This window comes from Oncorhynchus clarkii, chromosome 23 (genome assembly GCF_045791955.1).
Source record: "Oncorhynchus clarkii lewisi isolate Uvic-CL-2024 chromosome 23, UVic_Ocla_1.0, whole genome shotgun sequence".
NCBI classification, from domain to species: domain Eukaryota; kingdom Metazoa; phylum Chordata; class Actinopteri; order Salmoniformes; family Salmonidae; genus Oncorhynchus; species Oncorhynchus clarkii.
Window position 1 is genome coordinate 41,512,007 of NC_092169.1, and position 15,638 is coordinate 41,527,644.

The 15,638-nt window shown below is 39.8% G+C and overlaps 1 protein-coding gene across 1 annotated transcript in view; it reads left to right on the plus strand.

Moving 5' to 3' along the window:
- LOC139381372 (protein sidekick-2-like) overlaps positions 1-15,638 on the plus strand; it is a 605,846-nt gene that overhangs the window by 513,172 nt on the left and 77,036 nt on the right. The window contains exon 10 of the mRNA XM_071124848.1: positions 14,460-14,576. Coding sequence (XP_070980949.1) covers positions 14,460-14,576 — 117 coding nt within the window. The remainder of the gene's footprint in view (positions 1-14,459; positions 14,577-15,638) is intronic.

The following is a 15,638-nucleotide window of genomic DNA, read 5'->3' on the forward strand; positions in this document are numbered from 1 at the left end:
CTCTGGCTACAACTCCTTTTACTCATCCTTTACTCTGTCTACAGCTCCTTTTACTCTGTCTACAGCTATTTTTACTCTGGCTACAACTCCTTTTACTCATTTTTACTCAGGCTACAACTCCTTTTACTCATCCTTTTACTCTGGCTACAACTCCTTTTACTCTGGCTACAACTCCTTTTACTCATCCTTTTACTCTGGCTACAACTCCTTTTACTCGTCCTTTTACTCTGGCTACATCTCCTTTTACTCATCCTTTTACTCTGTCTAAAGCTCATTTTACTCTGTCTACAGCTCCTTTTACTCTGGCTACAACTCATTTTACTCATCCTTTTATTCTGGCTACAACTCCTTTTACTCTGGCTACAACTCCTTTTACTCTGGCTACAACTCCTTTTACTCATCCTTTTACTCTGGCTACAACTCCTTTTACTCTGGCTACAACTCCTTTTACTCATCCTTTTACTCTGTCTACAGCTCCTTTTACTATGTCTACAGCTCCTTTTACTCTGTCTACAACTCCTTTTACTCATCCTTTTACTCTGTCTACAGCTCCTTTTACTCTGTCTACAGCTCCTTTTACTCTGGATACAACTCCTTTTACTCATCCTTTTACTCTGGCTACAACTCCTTTTACTCTGGCTACAACTCCTTTTACTCATCCTTTTACTCTGTCTACAACTCCTTTTACTCGTCCTTTTACTCTGGCTACATCTCCTTTTACTCATCCTTTTACTCTGTCTAAAGCTCCTTTTACTCTGTCTACAGCTCCTTTTACTCATCCTTTTACTCTGTCTACAGCTCCTTTTACTCTGTCTAAAGCTCTTTTTACTCTGGATACAACTCCTTTTACTCATCCTTTTACTCTGGCTACAACTCCTTTTACTCTGGCTACAACTCCTTTTACTCATCCTTTTACTCTGGCTACAACTCCTTTTACTCATCCTTTTACTCTCGCTACAACTCCTTTTACTCTGGCTACAACTCCTTTTACTCATCCTTTTACTCTGTCTACAGCTCCTTTTACTCTGTCTAAAGCTCTTTTTACTCTGGATACAACTCCTTTTACTCATCCTTTTACTCTGGCTACAACTCATTTTACTCATTCTTTTACTCTGGCTACATCTCCTTTTACTCATCATTTTACTCTGTCTACAGCTCCTTCTACTCTGTCTACAGCTCCTTTGTCTCTGTCTACAGCTCCTTTTACTCTGGCTACAACTCATTTTACTCATCCTTTTACTCTGGCTACAACTCCTTTTACTCATCCTTTTACTCTGTCTACAGCTCATTTTACTCTGGCTACAACTCATTTTACTCTGGATACAACTCCTTTTACTCTGGCTACAACTCCTTTACTCTGGCTACAACTCCTTTTACTCATCATTTTACTCTGGCTACAACTCCTTTTACTCATCCTTTTACTCTGGCTACAACTCCTTTTACTCGTCCTTTTACTCTGTCTACAGCTCCTTTTACTCTGGCTACAACTCATTTTACTCATCCTTTTACTCTGTCTACAGCTCCTTTTACTCTGTCTACAGCTCCTTTTACTCTGGCTACTACTCATTTTACTCATCATTTCACTCTGTCTACATCTCCTTTTACTCTGGCTACAACTCCTTTTACTCATCCTTTTACTCTGTCTACAGCTCCTTTTACTCTGTCTACAGCTCCTTTTACACTGGCTACAACTCATTTTACTCTGGCTACAACTCCTTTTACTCATCCTTTACTCTGTCTACAGCTCCTTTTACTCTGTCTACAGCTCCTTTTACTCAGGCTACAACTCCTTTTACTCATCCTTTTACTCAGGCTACAACTCCTTTTACTCATCCTTTTACTCTGGCTACAACTCCTTTTACTCATCATGTTACTCAGGCTACAACTCATTTTACTCATCCTTTTACTCTGTCTACAGCTCCTTTTACTCTGTCTACAGCTCCTTTTACTCTGTCTACAGCTCCTTTTACTCTGTCTACAACTCCTTTTACTCATCATTTTATTCTGTCTACAGCTCCTTTTACTCTGGCTACAACTCCTTTTACTCTGGCTACAACTCCTTTTACTCATCCTTTTACTCTGTCTACAGCTCCTTTTACTCTGTCTACAGCTCCTTTTACTCTGTCTACAGCTCCTTTTACTCTGTCTACAGCTCCTTTTACTCTGTCTACAACTCCTTTTACTCATCATTTTATTCTGTCTACAGCTCCTTTTACTCTGGCTACAACTCCTTTACTCTGGCTACAACTCCTTTTACTCATCATTTTACTCTGGCTACAACTCCTTTTACTCATCCTTTTACTCTGGCTACAACTCCTTTTACTCGTCCTTTTACTCTGTCTACAGCTCCTTTTACTCTGGCTACAACTCATTTTACTCATCCTTTTACTCTGTCTACAGCTCCTTTTACTCTGTCTACAGCTCCTTTTACTCTGGCTACTACTCATTTTACTCATCATTTCACTCTGTCTACATCTCCTTTTACTCTGGCTACAACTCCTTTTACTCATCCTTTTACTCTGTCTACAGCTCCTTTTACTCTGTCTACAGCTCCTTTTACACTGGCTACAACTCATTTTACTCTGGCTACAACTCCTTTTACTCATCCTTTACTCTGTCTACAGCTCCTTTTACTCTGTCTACAGCTCCTTTTACTCAGGCTACAACTCCTTTTACTCATCCTTTTACTCAGGCTACAACTCCTTTTACTCATCCTTTTACTCTGGCTACAACTCCTTTACTCATCATGTTACTCAGGCTACAACTCATTTTACTCATCCTTTTACTCTGTCTACAGCTCCTTTTACTCTGTCTACAGCTCCTTTTACTCTGTCTACAGCTCCTTTTACTCTGTCTACAACTCCTTTTACTCATCATTTTATTCTGTCTACAGCTCCTTTTACTCTGGCTACAACTCCTTTTACTCTGGCTACAACTCCTTTTACTCTGTCTACAACTCCTTTTACTCATCCTTTTATTCTATCTACAACTCATTTTACTCTGGCTACAACTCCTTTTACTCTGGCTACAACTCCTTTTACTCATCCTTTTACTCTGGCTACAACTCCTTTTACTCTGGCTACAACTCCTTTTACTCATCCTTTTACTCTGTCTACAGCTCCTTTTACTCTGTCTACAGCTCATTTTACTCTGTCTACATCTCCTTTTACTCATCCTTTTACTCTGTCTACAGCTCCTTTTACTCTGTCTACAGCTCCTTTTACTCTGGATACAACTCCTTTTACTCATCCTTTTACTCTGGCTACAACTCCTTTTACTCGTCCTTTTACTCTGGCTACATCTCCTTTTACTCATCCTTTTACTCTGTCTAAAGCTCCTTTTACTCTGTCTACAGCTCCTTTTACTCTGGCTACAACTCATTTTACTCATCATTTTACTCTGTCTACATCTCCGTTTACTCTGGCTACAACTCCTTTTACTCATCCTTTTACTCTGTCTACAGCTCCATTTACTCTGTCTACAGCTCCTTTTACTCTGGCTACAACTCCTTTTACTCATCCTTTACTCTGTCTACAGCTCCTTTTACTCTGTCTACAGCTATTTTTACTCTGGCTACAACTCCTTTTACTCATTTTTACTCAGGCTACAACTCCTTTTACTCATCCTTTTACTCTGGCTACAACTCCTTTTACTCTGGCTACAACTCCTTTTACTCATCCTTTTACTCTGGCTACAACTCCTTTTACTCGTCCTTTTACTCTGGCTACATCTCCTTTTACTCTGGCTACAACTCCTTTTACTCATCCTTTTACTCTGTCTACAGCTCCTTTTACTCTGTCTACAGCTCCTTTTACTCTGTCTACAGCTCCTTTTACTCTGTCTACAGCTCCTTTTCCTCTGTCTACAACTCCTTTTACTCATCCTTTTATTCTATCTACAACTCATTTTACTCTGGCTACAACTCCTTTTACTCTGGCTACAACTCCTTTTACTCATCCTTTTACTCTGGCTACAACTCCTTTTACTCTGGCTACAACTCCTTTTACTCATCCTTTTACTCTGTCTACAGCTCCTTTTACTCTGTCTACAGCTCATTTTACTCTGTCTACATCTCCTTTTACTCATCCTTTTACTCTGTCTACAGCTCCTTTTACTCTGTCTACAGCTCCTTTTACTCTGGATACAACTCCTTTTACTCATCCTTTTACTCTGGCTACAACTCCTTTTACTCGTCCTTTTACTCTGGCTACATCTCCTTTTACTCATCCTTTTACTCTGTCTAAAGCTCCTTTTACTCTGTCTACAGCTCCTTTTACTCTGGCTACAACTCATTTTACTCATCATTTTACTCTGTCTACATCTCCATTTACTCTGGCTACAACTCCTTTTACTCATCCTTTTACTCTGTCTACAGCTCCATTTACTCTGTCTACAGCTCCTTTTACTCTGGCTACAACTCCTTTTACTCATCCTTTACTCTGTCTACAGCTCCTTTTACTCTGTCTACAGCTATTTTTACTCTGGCTACAACTCCTTTTACTCATTTTTACTCAGGCTACAACTCCTTTTACTCATCCTTTTACTCTGGCTACAACTCCTTTTACTCTGGCTACAACTCCTTTTACTCATCCTTTTACTCTGGCTACAACTCCTTTTACTCGTCCTTTTACTCTGGCTACATCTCCTTTTACTCATCCTTTTACTCTGTCTAAAGCTCATTTTACTCTGTCTACAGCTCCTTTTACTCTGGCTACAACTCATTTTACTCATCATTTTACTCTGTCTACAGCTCCTTTTACTCTGTCTACTGCTCCTTTTACTCTGTCTACAGCTCCTTTTCCTCTGTCTACAACTCCTTTTACTCATCCTTTTATTCTGGCTACAACTCCTTTTACTCTGGCTACAACTCATTTTACTCTGGCTACAACTCCTTTTACTCATCCTTTTACTCTGGCTACAACTCCTTTTACTCTGGCTACAACTCCTTTTACTCATCCTTTTACTCTGTCTACAGCTCCTTTTACTCTGTCTACAGCTCCTTTTACTCTGTCTACAGCTCCTTTTACTCTGTCTACAGCTCCTTTTCCTCTGTCTACAACTCCTTTTACTCATCCTTTTATTCTATCTACAACTCATTTTACTCTGGCTACAACTCCTTTTACTCTGGCTACAACTCCTTTTACTCATCCTTTTACTCTGGCTACAACTCCTTTTACTCTGGCTACAACTCCTTTTACTCATCCTTTTACTCTGTCTACAGCTCCTTTTACTCTGTCTACAGCTCATTTTACTCTGTCTACATCTCCTTTTACTCATCCTTTTACTCTGTCTACAGCTCCTTTTACTCTGTCTACAGCTCCTTTTACTCTGGATACAACTCCTTTTACTCATCCTTTTACTCTGGCTACAACTCCTTTTACTCGTCCTTTTACTCTGGCTACATCTCCTTTTACTCATCCTTTTACTCTGTCTAAAGCTCCTTTTACTCTGTCTACAGCTCCTTTTACTCTGGCTACAACTCATTTTACTCATCATTTTACTCTGTCTACATCTCCGTTTACTCTGGCTACAACTCCTTTTACTCATCCTTTTACTCTGTCTACAGCTCCATTTACTCTGTCTACAGCTCCTTTTACTCTGGCTACAACTCCTTTTACTCATCCTTTACTCTGTCTACAGCTCCTTTTACTCTGTCTACAGCTATTTTTACTCTGGCTACAACTCCTTTTACTCATTTTTACTCAGGCTACAACTCCTTTTACTCATCCTTTTACTCTGGCTACAACTCCTTTTACTCTGGCTACAACTCCTTTTACTCATCCTTTTACTCTGGCTACAACTCCTTTTACTCGTCCTTTTACTCTGGCTACATCTCCTTTTACTCATCCTTTTACTCTGTCTAAAGCTCATTTTACTCTGTCTACAGCTCCTTTTACTCTGGCTACAACTCATTTTACTCATCATTTTACTCTGTCTACAGCTCCTTTTACTCTGTCTACTGCTCCTTTTACTCTGTCTACAGCTCCTTTTACTCTGTCTACAACTCCTTTTACTCATCCTTTTATTCTGGCTACAACTCCTTTTACTCTGGCTACAACTCCTTTTACTCTGGCTACAACTCCTTTTACTCATCCTTTTACTCTGGCTACAACTCCTTTTACTCTGGCTACAACTCCTTTTACTCATCCTTTTACTCTGTCTACAGCTCCTTTTACTCTGTCTACAGCTCCTTTTACTCTGTCTACAACTCCTTTTACTCATCCTTTTACTCTGTCTACAGCTCCTTTTACTCTGTCTACAGCTCCTTTTACTCTGGCTACAACTCCTTTTACTCATCCTTTTACTCTGTCTACAGCTCCTTTTACTCTGTCTACAGCTCCTTTTACTCTGTCTACAACTCCTTTTACTCGTCCTTTTACTCTGTCTACAGCTCCTTTTACTCTGGCTACAACTCATTTTACTCATCCTTTTACTCTGTCTACAGCTCCTTTTACTCTGTCTACAGCTCCTTTTACTCTGGCTACTACTCATTTTACTCATCATTTCACTCTGTCTACATCTCCTTTTACTCTGGCTACAACTCCTTTTACTCATCCTTTTACTCTGTCTACAGCTCCTTTTACTCTGTCTACAGCTCCTTTTACACTGGCTACAACTCATTTTACTCTGGCTACAACTCCTTTTACTCATCCTTTACTCTGTCTACAGCTCCTTTTACTCTGTCTACAGCTCCTTTTACTCAGGCTACAACTCCTTTTACTCATCCTTTTACTCAGGCTACAACTCCTTTTACTCATCCTTTTACTCTGGCTACAACTCCTTTTACTCATCATGTTACTCAGGCTACAACTCATTTTACTCATCCTTTTACTCTGTCTACAGCTCCTTTCACTCTGTCTACAGCTCCTTTTACTCTGTCTACAGCTCCTTTTACTCTGTCTACAACTCCTTTTACTCATCATTTTATTCTGTCTACAGCTCCTTTTACTCTGGCTACAACTCCTTTTACTCTGGCTACAACTCCTTTTACTCATCCTTTTACTCTGTCTACAGCTCCTTTTACTCTGTCTACAGCTCCTTTTACTCTGTCTACAGCTCCTTTTCCTCTGTCTACAACTCCTTTTACTCATCCTTTTATTCTGGCTACAACTCCTTTTACTCTGGCTACAACTCATTTTACTCTGGCTACAACTCCTTTTACTCATCCTTTTACTCTGGCTACAACTCCTTTTACTCTGGCTACAACTCCTTTTACTCATCCTTTTACTCTGTCTACAGCTCCTTTTACTCTGTCTACAGCTCCTTTTACTCTGGCTACAACTCCTTTTACTCTGGCTACAACTCCTTTTACTCATCCTTTTACTCTGTCTACAGCTCCTTTTACTCTGTCTACAGCTCCTTTTACTCTGTCTACAGCTCCTTTTACTCTGTCTACAGCTCCTTTTCCTCTGTCTACAACTCCTTTTACTCATCCTTTTATTCTATCTACAACTCATTTTACTCTGGCTACAACTCCTTTTACTCTGGCTACAACTCCTTTTACTCATCCTTTTACTCTGGCTACAACTCCTTTTACTCTGGCTACAACTCCTTTTACTCATCCTTTTATTCTATCTACAACTCATTTTACTCTGGCTACAACTCCTTTTACTCTGGCTACAACTCCTTTTACTCATCCTTTTACTCTGGCTACAACTCCTTTTACTCTGGCTACAACTCCTTTTACTCATCCTTTTACTCTGTCTACAGCTCCTTTTACTCTGTCTACAGCTCATTTTACTCTGTCTACATCTCCTTTTACTCATCCTTTTACTCTGTCTACAGCTCCTTTTACTCTGTCTACAGCTCCTTTTACTCTGGATACAACTCCTTTTACTCATCCTTTTACTCTGGCTACAACTCCTTTTACTCGTCCTTTTACTCTGGCTACATCTCCTTTTACTCATCCTTTTACTCTGTCTAAAGCTCCTTTTACTCTGTCTACAGCTCCTTTTACTCTGGCTACAACTCATTTTACTCATCATTTTACTCTGTCTACATCTCCGTTTACTCTGGCTACAACTCCTTTTACTCATCCTTTTACTCTGTCTACAGCTCCTTTTACTCTGTCTACAGCTCCTTTTACTCTGGCTACAACTCCTTTTACTCATCCTTTACTCTGTCTACAGCTCCTTTTACTCTGTCTACAGCTATTTTTACTCTGGCTACAACTCCTTTTACTCATTTTTACTCAGGCTACAACTCCTTTTACTCATCCTTTTACTCTGGCTACAACTCCTTTTACTCTGGCTACAACTCCTTTTACTCATCCTTTTACTCTGGCTACAACTCCTTTTACTCGTCCTTTTACTCTGGCTACATCTCCTTTTACTCATCCTTTTACTCTGTCTAAAGCTCATTTTACTCTGTCTACAGCTCCTTTTACTCTGTCTACTGCTCCTTTTACTCTGTCTACAGCTCCTTTTACTCTGTCTACAACTCCTTTTACTCATCCTTTTATTCTGGCTACAACTCCTTTTACTCTGGCTACAACTCCTTTTACTCTGGCTACAACTCCTTTTACTCATCCTTTTACTCTGGCTACAACTCCTTTTACTCTGGCTACAACTCCTTTTACTCATCATTTTACTCTGTCTACAGCTCCTTTTACTCTGTCTACAGCTCCTTTTACTCTGTCTACAACTCCTTTTACTCATCCTTTTACTCTGTCTACAGCTCCTTTTACTCTGTCTACAGCTCCTTTTACTCTGGATACAACTCCTTTTACTCATCCTTTTACTCTGGCTACAACTCCTTTTACTCTGGCTACAACTCCTTTTACTCATCCTTTTACTCTGTCTACAACTCCTTTTACTCGTCCTTTTACTCTGGCTACATCTCCTTTTACTCATCCTTTTACTCTGTCTAAAGCTCCTTTTACTCTGTCTACAGCTCCTTTTACTCTGGCTACAACTCATTTTACTCATCATTTTACTCTGTCTACATCTCCGTTTACTCTGGCTACAACTCCTTTTACTCATCCTTTTACTCTGTCTACAGCTCCTTTTACTCTGTCTACAGCTCCTTTTACTCTGGCTACAACTCCTTTTACTCATCCTTTACTCTGTCTACAGCTCCTTTTACTCTGTCTACAGCTATTTTTACTCTGGCTACAACTCCTTTTACTCATTTTTACTCAGGCTACAACTCCTTTTACTCATCCTTTTACTCAGGCTACAACTCCTTTTACTCATCCTTTTACTCTGGCTACAACTCCTTTTACTTATCATTTTACTCTGTCTGCAGCTCCTTTTACTCTGGCTACAACTCCTTTTACTCATTATTTTACTCTGGCTACAACTCCTTTTACTTATCCTTTTACTCTGTCTACAGGTCCTTTTACTCTGTCTACAGCTCCTTTTACTCTGGCTACAACTCCTTTTACTCATCCTTTTACTCTGTCTACAGCTCATTTTACTCTGTTTACAGCTCCTTTTACTCTGGCTACAACTCCTTTTACTCATCCTTTTACTCTGTCTACAGCTCCTTTTACTCTGTCTACAGCTCCTTTTACTCTGTCTACAGCTCCTTTTACTCATCCTTTTACTGTCAACAGCTCCTTTTACTCTGTCTACAGCTCCTTTTACTCTGGCTACAACTCATTTTTGCTCATCCTTTTATTCTGTCTACAGCTCCTTTTACTCTGGATACAACTCCTTTTACTCTGGCTACAACTCCTTTTACTTATCATTTTACTCTGTCTGCAGCTCCTTTTACTCTGGCTACAACTCCTTTTACTCATTATTTTACTCTGGCTACAACTCCTTTTACTTATCCTTTTACTCTGTCTACAGGTCCTTTTACTCTGTCTACAGCTCCTTTTACTCTGGCTACAACTCCTTTTACTCATCCTTTTACTCTGTCTACAGCTCATTTTACTCTGTTTACAGCTCCTTTTACTCTGGCTACAACTCCTTTTACTCATCCTTTTACTCTGTCTACAGCTCCTTTTACTCTGTCTACAGCTCCTTTTACTCTGTCTACAGCTCATTTTACTCATCCTTTTACTGTCAACAGCTCCTTTTACTCTGTCTACAGCTCCTTTTACTCTGGCTACAACTCATTTTTGCTCATCCTTTTATTCTGTCTACAGCTCCTTTTACTCTGGCTACATCTCCTTTTACTCATCATTTTACTCTGTCTACAGCTCCTTATACTCTGTCTACAGCTCCTTTGTCTCTGTCTACAGCTCCTTTTACTCTGGCTACAACTCATTTTACTCATCCTTTTAATCTGGCTACAACTCATTTTACTCATCCTTTTACTCTGTCTACAGCTCATTTTACTCTGGCTACAACTCATTTTACTCTGGATACAACTCCTTTTACTCTGGCTACAGCTCCTTGTACTCTGTCTACAGCTCCTTTTACTCTATCTACAGCTCCTTTTACTCTGTCTACAGCTCCTTTTACTCTGGCTACAACTCATTTTTACTCATCCTTTTATTCTGTCTACAGCTCCTTTTACTCTGGATACAACTCCTTTTACTCTGGCTACAACTCCTTTTTTTTCTGGCTACAACTCCTTTTACTCATCATTTTACTCTGGCTACAATTCCTTTTACTCATCCTTTTACTCTAACTACAACTCCTTTTACTCTGGCTACAACTTATTTTAATCTGGCTACAACTCCTTTTACTCATTCGTTTACTCTGGCTACAACTCCTTTTACTCATCCTTTTACTCTGTCTACAGCTCCTTTTACTCTGTCTACAGCTCCTTTTACTCTGGCTACAACTCCTTTTACTCATCCTTTTACTCTGGCTACAACTCCTTTTACTCATCATTTTACTCTGGCTACAACTCCTTTTACTCATCCTTTTACTCTGGCTACAACTCCTTTTACTCATCCTTTTACTCTCGCTACAACTCCTTTTACTCTGGCTACAACTCCTTTTACTCATTTTTACTCAGGCTACAACTCCTTTTACTCATCCTTTTACTCAGGCTACAACTCCTTTTACTCATCCTTTTACTCTGTCTGCAGCTCCTTTTACTCTGGCTACAACTCCTTTTACTCATTATTTTACTCTGGCTACAACTCCTTTTACTTATCCTTTTACTCTGTCTACAGGTCCTTTTACTCTGTCTACAGCTCCTTTTACTCTGGCTACAACTCCTTTTACTCATCCTTTTACTCTGTCTACAGCTCATTTTACTCTGTTTACAGCTCCTTTTACTCTGGCTACAACTCCTTTTACTCATCCTTTTGCTCTGTCTACAGCTCCTTTTACTCTGTCTACAGCTCCTTTTACTCTGTCTACAGCTCCTTTTACTCATCCTTTTACTGTCAACAGCTCCTTTTACTCTGTCTACAGCTCCTTTTACTCTGGCTACAACTCATTTTTGCTCATCCTTTTATTCTGTCTACAGCTCCTTTTACTCTGGATACAACTCCTTTTACTCTGGCTACAATTCCTTTTACTCATCCTTTTACTCTAACTACAACTCCTTTTACTCTGGCTACAACTCCTTTTACTCATCCTTTTACTCTGGCTACAACTCCTTTTACTCATCATTTTACTCTGTCTATAGCTCCTTTTACTCTGGCTACAACTCCTTTTAATCTGGCTACAACTCCTTTTACTCATTCGTTTACTCTGGCTACAACTCCTTTTACTCATCCTTTTACTCTGTCTACAGCTCCTTTTACTCTGTCTACAGCTCCTTTTACTCTGGCTACAACTCCTTTTACTCATCCTTTTACTCTGGCTACAACTCCTTTTACTCATCCTTTTACTCTGGCTACAACTCCTTTTACTCATCCTTTTACTCTGGCTACAACTCCTTTTACTCATCCTTTTACTCTCGCTACAACTCCTTTTACTCTGGCTACAACTCCTTTTACTCATCCTTTTACTCTGTCTACAGCTCCTTTTACTCGGTCTAAAGCTCCTTTTACTCTGGATACAACTCCTTTTACTCATCCTTTTACTCTGGCTACAACTCATTTTACTCATTCTTGTACTCTGTCTACAGCTCCTTTTACTCTATCTACAGCTCCTTTTACTCTGTCTACAGCTCCTTTTACTCTGGCTACAACTCATTTTTACTCATCCTTTTATTCTGTCTACAGCTCCTTTTACTCTGGCTACAACTCCTTTTTTTCTGGCTACAACTCCTTTTACTCATCATTTTACTCTGGCTACAATTCCTTTTACTCATCCTTTTACTCTAACTACAACTCCTTTTACTCTGGCTACAACTTATTTTAATCTGGCTACAACTCCTTTTACTCATTCGTTTACTCTGGCTACAACTCCTTTTACTCATCCTTTTACTCTGTCTACAGCTCCTTTTACTCTGTCTACAGCTCCTTTTACTCTGGCTACAACTCCTTTTACTCATCCTTTTACTCTGGCTACAACTCCTTTTACTCATCATTTTACTCTGGCTACAACTCCTTTTACTCATCCTTTTACTCTGGCTACAACTCCTTTTACTCATCCTTTTACTCTCGCTACAACTCCTTTTACTCTGGCTACAACTCCTTTTACTCATCCTTTTACTCTGTCTACAGCTCCTTTTACTCTGTCTAAAGCTCCTTTTACTCTGGATACAACTCCTTTTACTCATCCTTTTTCTCTGGCTACAACTCATTTTACTCATTCTTTTACTCTGGCTACATCTCCTTTTACTCATCATTTTACTCTGTCTACAGCTCCTTATACTCTGTCTACAGCTCCTTTGTCTCTGTCTACAGCTCCTTTTACTCTGGCTACAACTCATTTTACTCATCCTTTTACTCTCATCCTTTTACTCACGCTACAACTCCTTTTACTCATCCTTTTACTCTGTCTACAGCTCCTTTTACTCTGGCTACAACTCCTTTTACTCAGGCTACAACTCCATTTACTCATCCTTTTACTCACGCTACAACTCCTTTTACTCATCCTTTTACTCTGTCTACAGCTCCTTTTACTCTGGCTACAACTCCTTTTACTCATCCTTTTACTCTGTCTACAGGTCCTTTTACACTGTCTACAGCTCCTTTTACTCTGGCTACAACTCCTTTTACTCAGGCTACAACTCCTTTTACTCATGATTTTACTCTGGCTACAACTCATTTTACTCATCCTTTTACTCTGTCTACAGCTCCTTTTACTCTGTCTACAGCTCCTTTTACTCTGGCTACAACTCCTTTTACTCATCCTTTTACTCTGTCTACAGCTCCTTTTACACTGTCTACAGCTCATTTTTCTCTGGCTACAACACCTTTTACTCTGGCTACAACTCCTTTTACTCATCCTTTTACTCTGGCTACAACTCCTTTTACTCATCCTTTTACTCTGGCTACAGCTCCTTTTACAGCTCCTTTTACTCATCATTTTACTCTGTCTACATCTCATTTTACTCTGGCTACAACTCCTTTTACTCATCCTTTTACTCTGTCTACAGCTCCTTTTACTCTGGCTACAACTCCTTTTACTCATCCTTTTACTCTGGCTACAACTCCTTTTACTCTGGCTACAACTCCTTTTACTCTGGCTACAACTCTTTTTACTCATCCATTTACTTGTTTCCTTTATATGACTTATTCTGTCTATGTCTCATTGATGTGTACTACTTAATGTGACCATGTTAACAGAGTGAAGGAATATTTCTGTCTCTCCCTCTTTCTACCTGTGTCACCATTTATATCATACCCTACCTAGTGTATTGCCTTCCTCCCTCTACCTGTGTCACAATCTTATGTCATATCCTTTCTAGTAGTATTGCCTCCCTCCCTCTCTCTACCTGTGTCACCATCTTATGTCATATCCTTCCTAGTATTTATTGCCTCCCTCTTGCTCTCTCCCTTGTCCTCTCTGTTCAATATATCTTTGCCCCATACCACTCCCTTCTATTTCTCTCTTTCTTTACCTTCCTCTTTTCCTCTCTCTGTCAGTTGGTTGAGTGGCATGTTCTGTTGTCATCTTCTAAGACTCAATCCAATCAAATGTTATTTGTCACATGCTTCCTAATTGGTCACCTGTTGTGAGCGGGGGAGAATGCTTTATCGCCCTGTCTCTTTCCCTTCCCTCCCTCCCTCCCTCTGTTTCTGGGTTGTGAGAGGAAGGTATGAAGAAAATGAAAGGTGGGTGACTGTTGTGTTAATCCTGGGAGTGTTAGTGCTACTGAACAATGAGATCCATGACAGAGAAAGTCTGTAACAGACACAGCCAATAACTGTCTGGATAAATTTGAAGATGAGTTCCTATTGAAGACGACTTCTCTCTTTCACCTCTCTGTAGCCCTCTGCCTGCCTTTGTCACTCCAGTGTGTGTGTGTGTGTGTGTGTGTGTGTGTGTGTGTGTGTGTGTGTGTGTGTGTGTGTGTGTGTGTGTGTGTGTGTGTGTGTGTGTGTGTGTGTGTGTGTGTGTGTGTGTGTGTGTGTGTGTGTGTGTGTGTGTGTGTGTGTGCGTGCGTGCGCGTGCGTGCGTGCGTGCGTGCGTGCGTGCGCGTGCTTGTGTCCTCAGGCATCGCCCCTAACATCACAGCTGGACCATCTGACAGCACAGTGATTGACGGCATGTCAGTCATTCTCCACTGTGAAACATCAGGAGCACCAAGACCAGCTATCACCTGGCAGAAAGGTCAGACTCTCTCCACTGCACCATTCAACCAGACACAACAATCCAATCATAGCATTACTCAACTATCTGCAATAGGATGAATGAATGCACATCTCCCATGGTACCAGTCTATCTAGTGCATGCAGATGAATAGCAGACATTTAATAAATGTTTTATTTAACCGTTATTTAAAGGTGCAATATACAGCAATCACTCCGCCATTTCCTGGTTACTAAAATTCTAATAGTTTGCATAATTCATGTAAAGAATCATTGTACCTTCTAAAGAGCTGTGAAATATATTATATAACCAATAATATTGTATTGTAATTTATGCAAAAAGTAAAATATGCAAAAACTAAACGTAAGAACGGGAAGCATATAAATAGCACACATAGAAAATATCTACTTCTTAGCCTTGCTTTCGATGCGAATGAGAGATCTATAACTCACATTTCTATATGCGTTTGGTCGGGTGGCCCAGAAAGTTCCTTTTTGCAGCTTTAAACATGGAGTTATATTGAGAACCAGGTCTCTTTTAGCAAAATACAAAACTAAACACGTTGAATATGAAATGCAATCAAAAAATAGTAAGATTCAATCAAAAATGTACACCAAACCGGCTCCCCAGCTTTCACTAAAGGGTCCCATAAAGACATCAGACATGTCTTATTTCTAATTTCTCGTGTTTTCTGTATTATTTACAGTACCAGTCAAAAGTTTGGACACACCTACTCATTCCAGGGTTTTCCTTTATTTCTACTATTTTCTACATTGTAAAATAATAGTGAAGACATCAAAACTATGAAATAACGCATATGGAATCATGCAATAACCAAAAAAGCCACTCTTTGCCTTGATGACTGCTTTGCACAGTCTTGGAATTCTCTCAACCAGCTTCACAAGGTCACTTGGAACAGGTGTGCCTTGTTAAAAGTGAATTTGTGGAATTTCTTTCCTTCTTAATGTTTTTGCCAATCGGTTGTGTTGTGACAAGTTAGGGGTGGTATTTGGAGCGGCAGGTATCCTACTGGTTAGAGCATTGGACCAGTAACCGAAAGGTTGCTGGATTGAATCTCCGAGC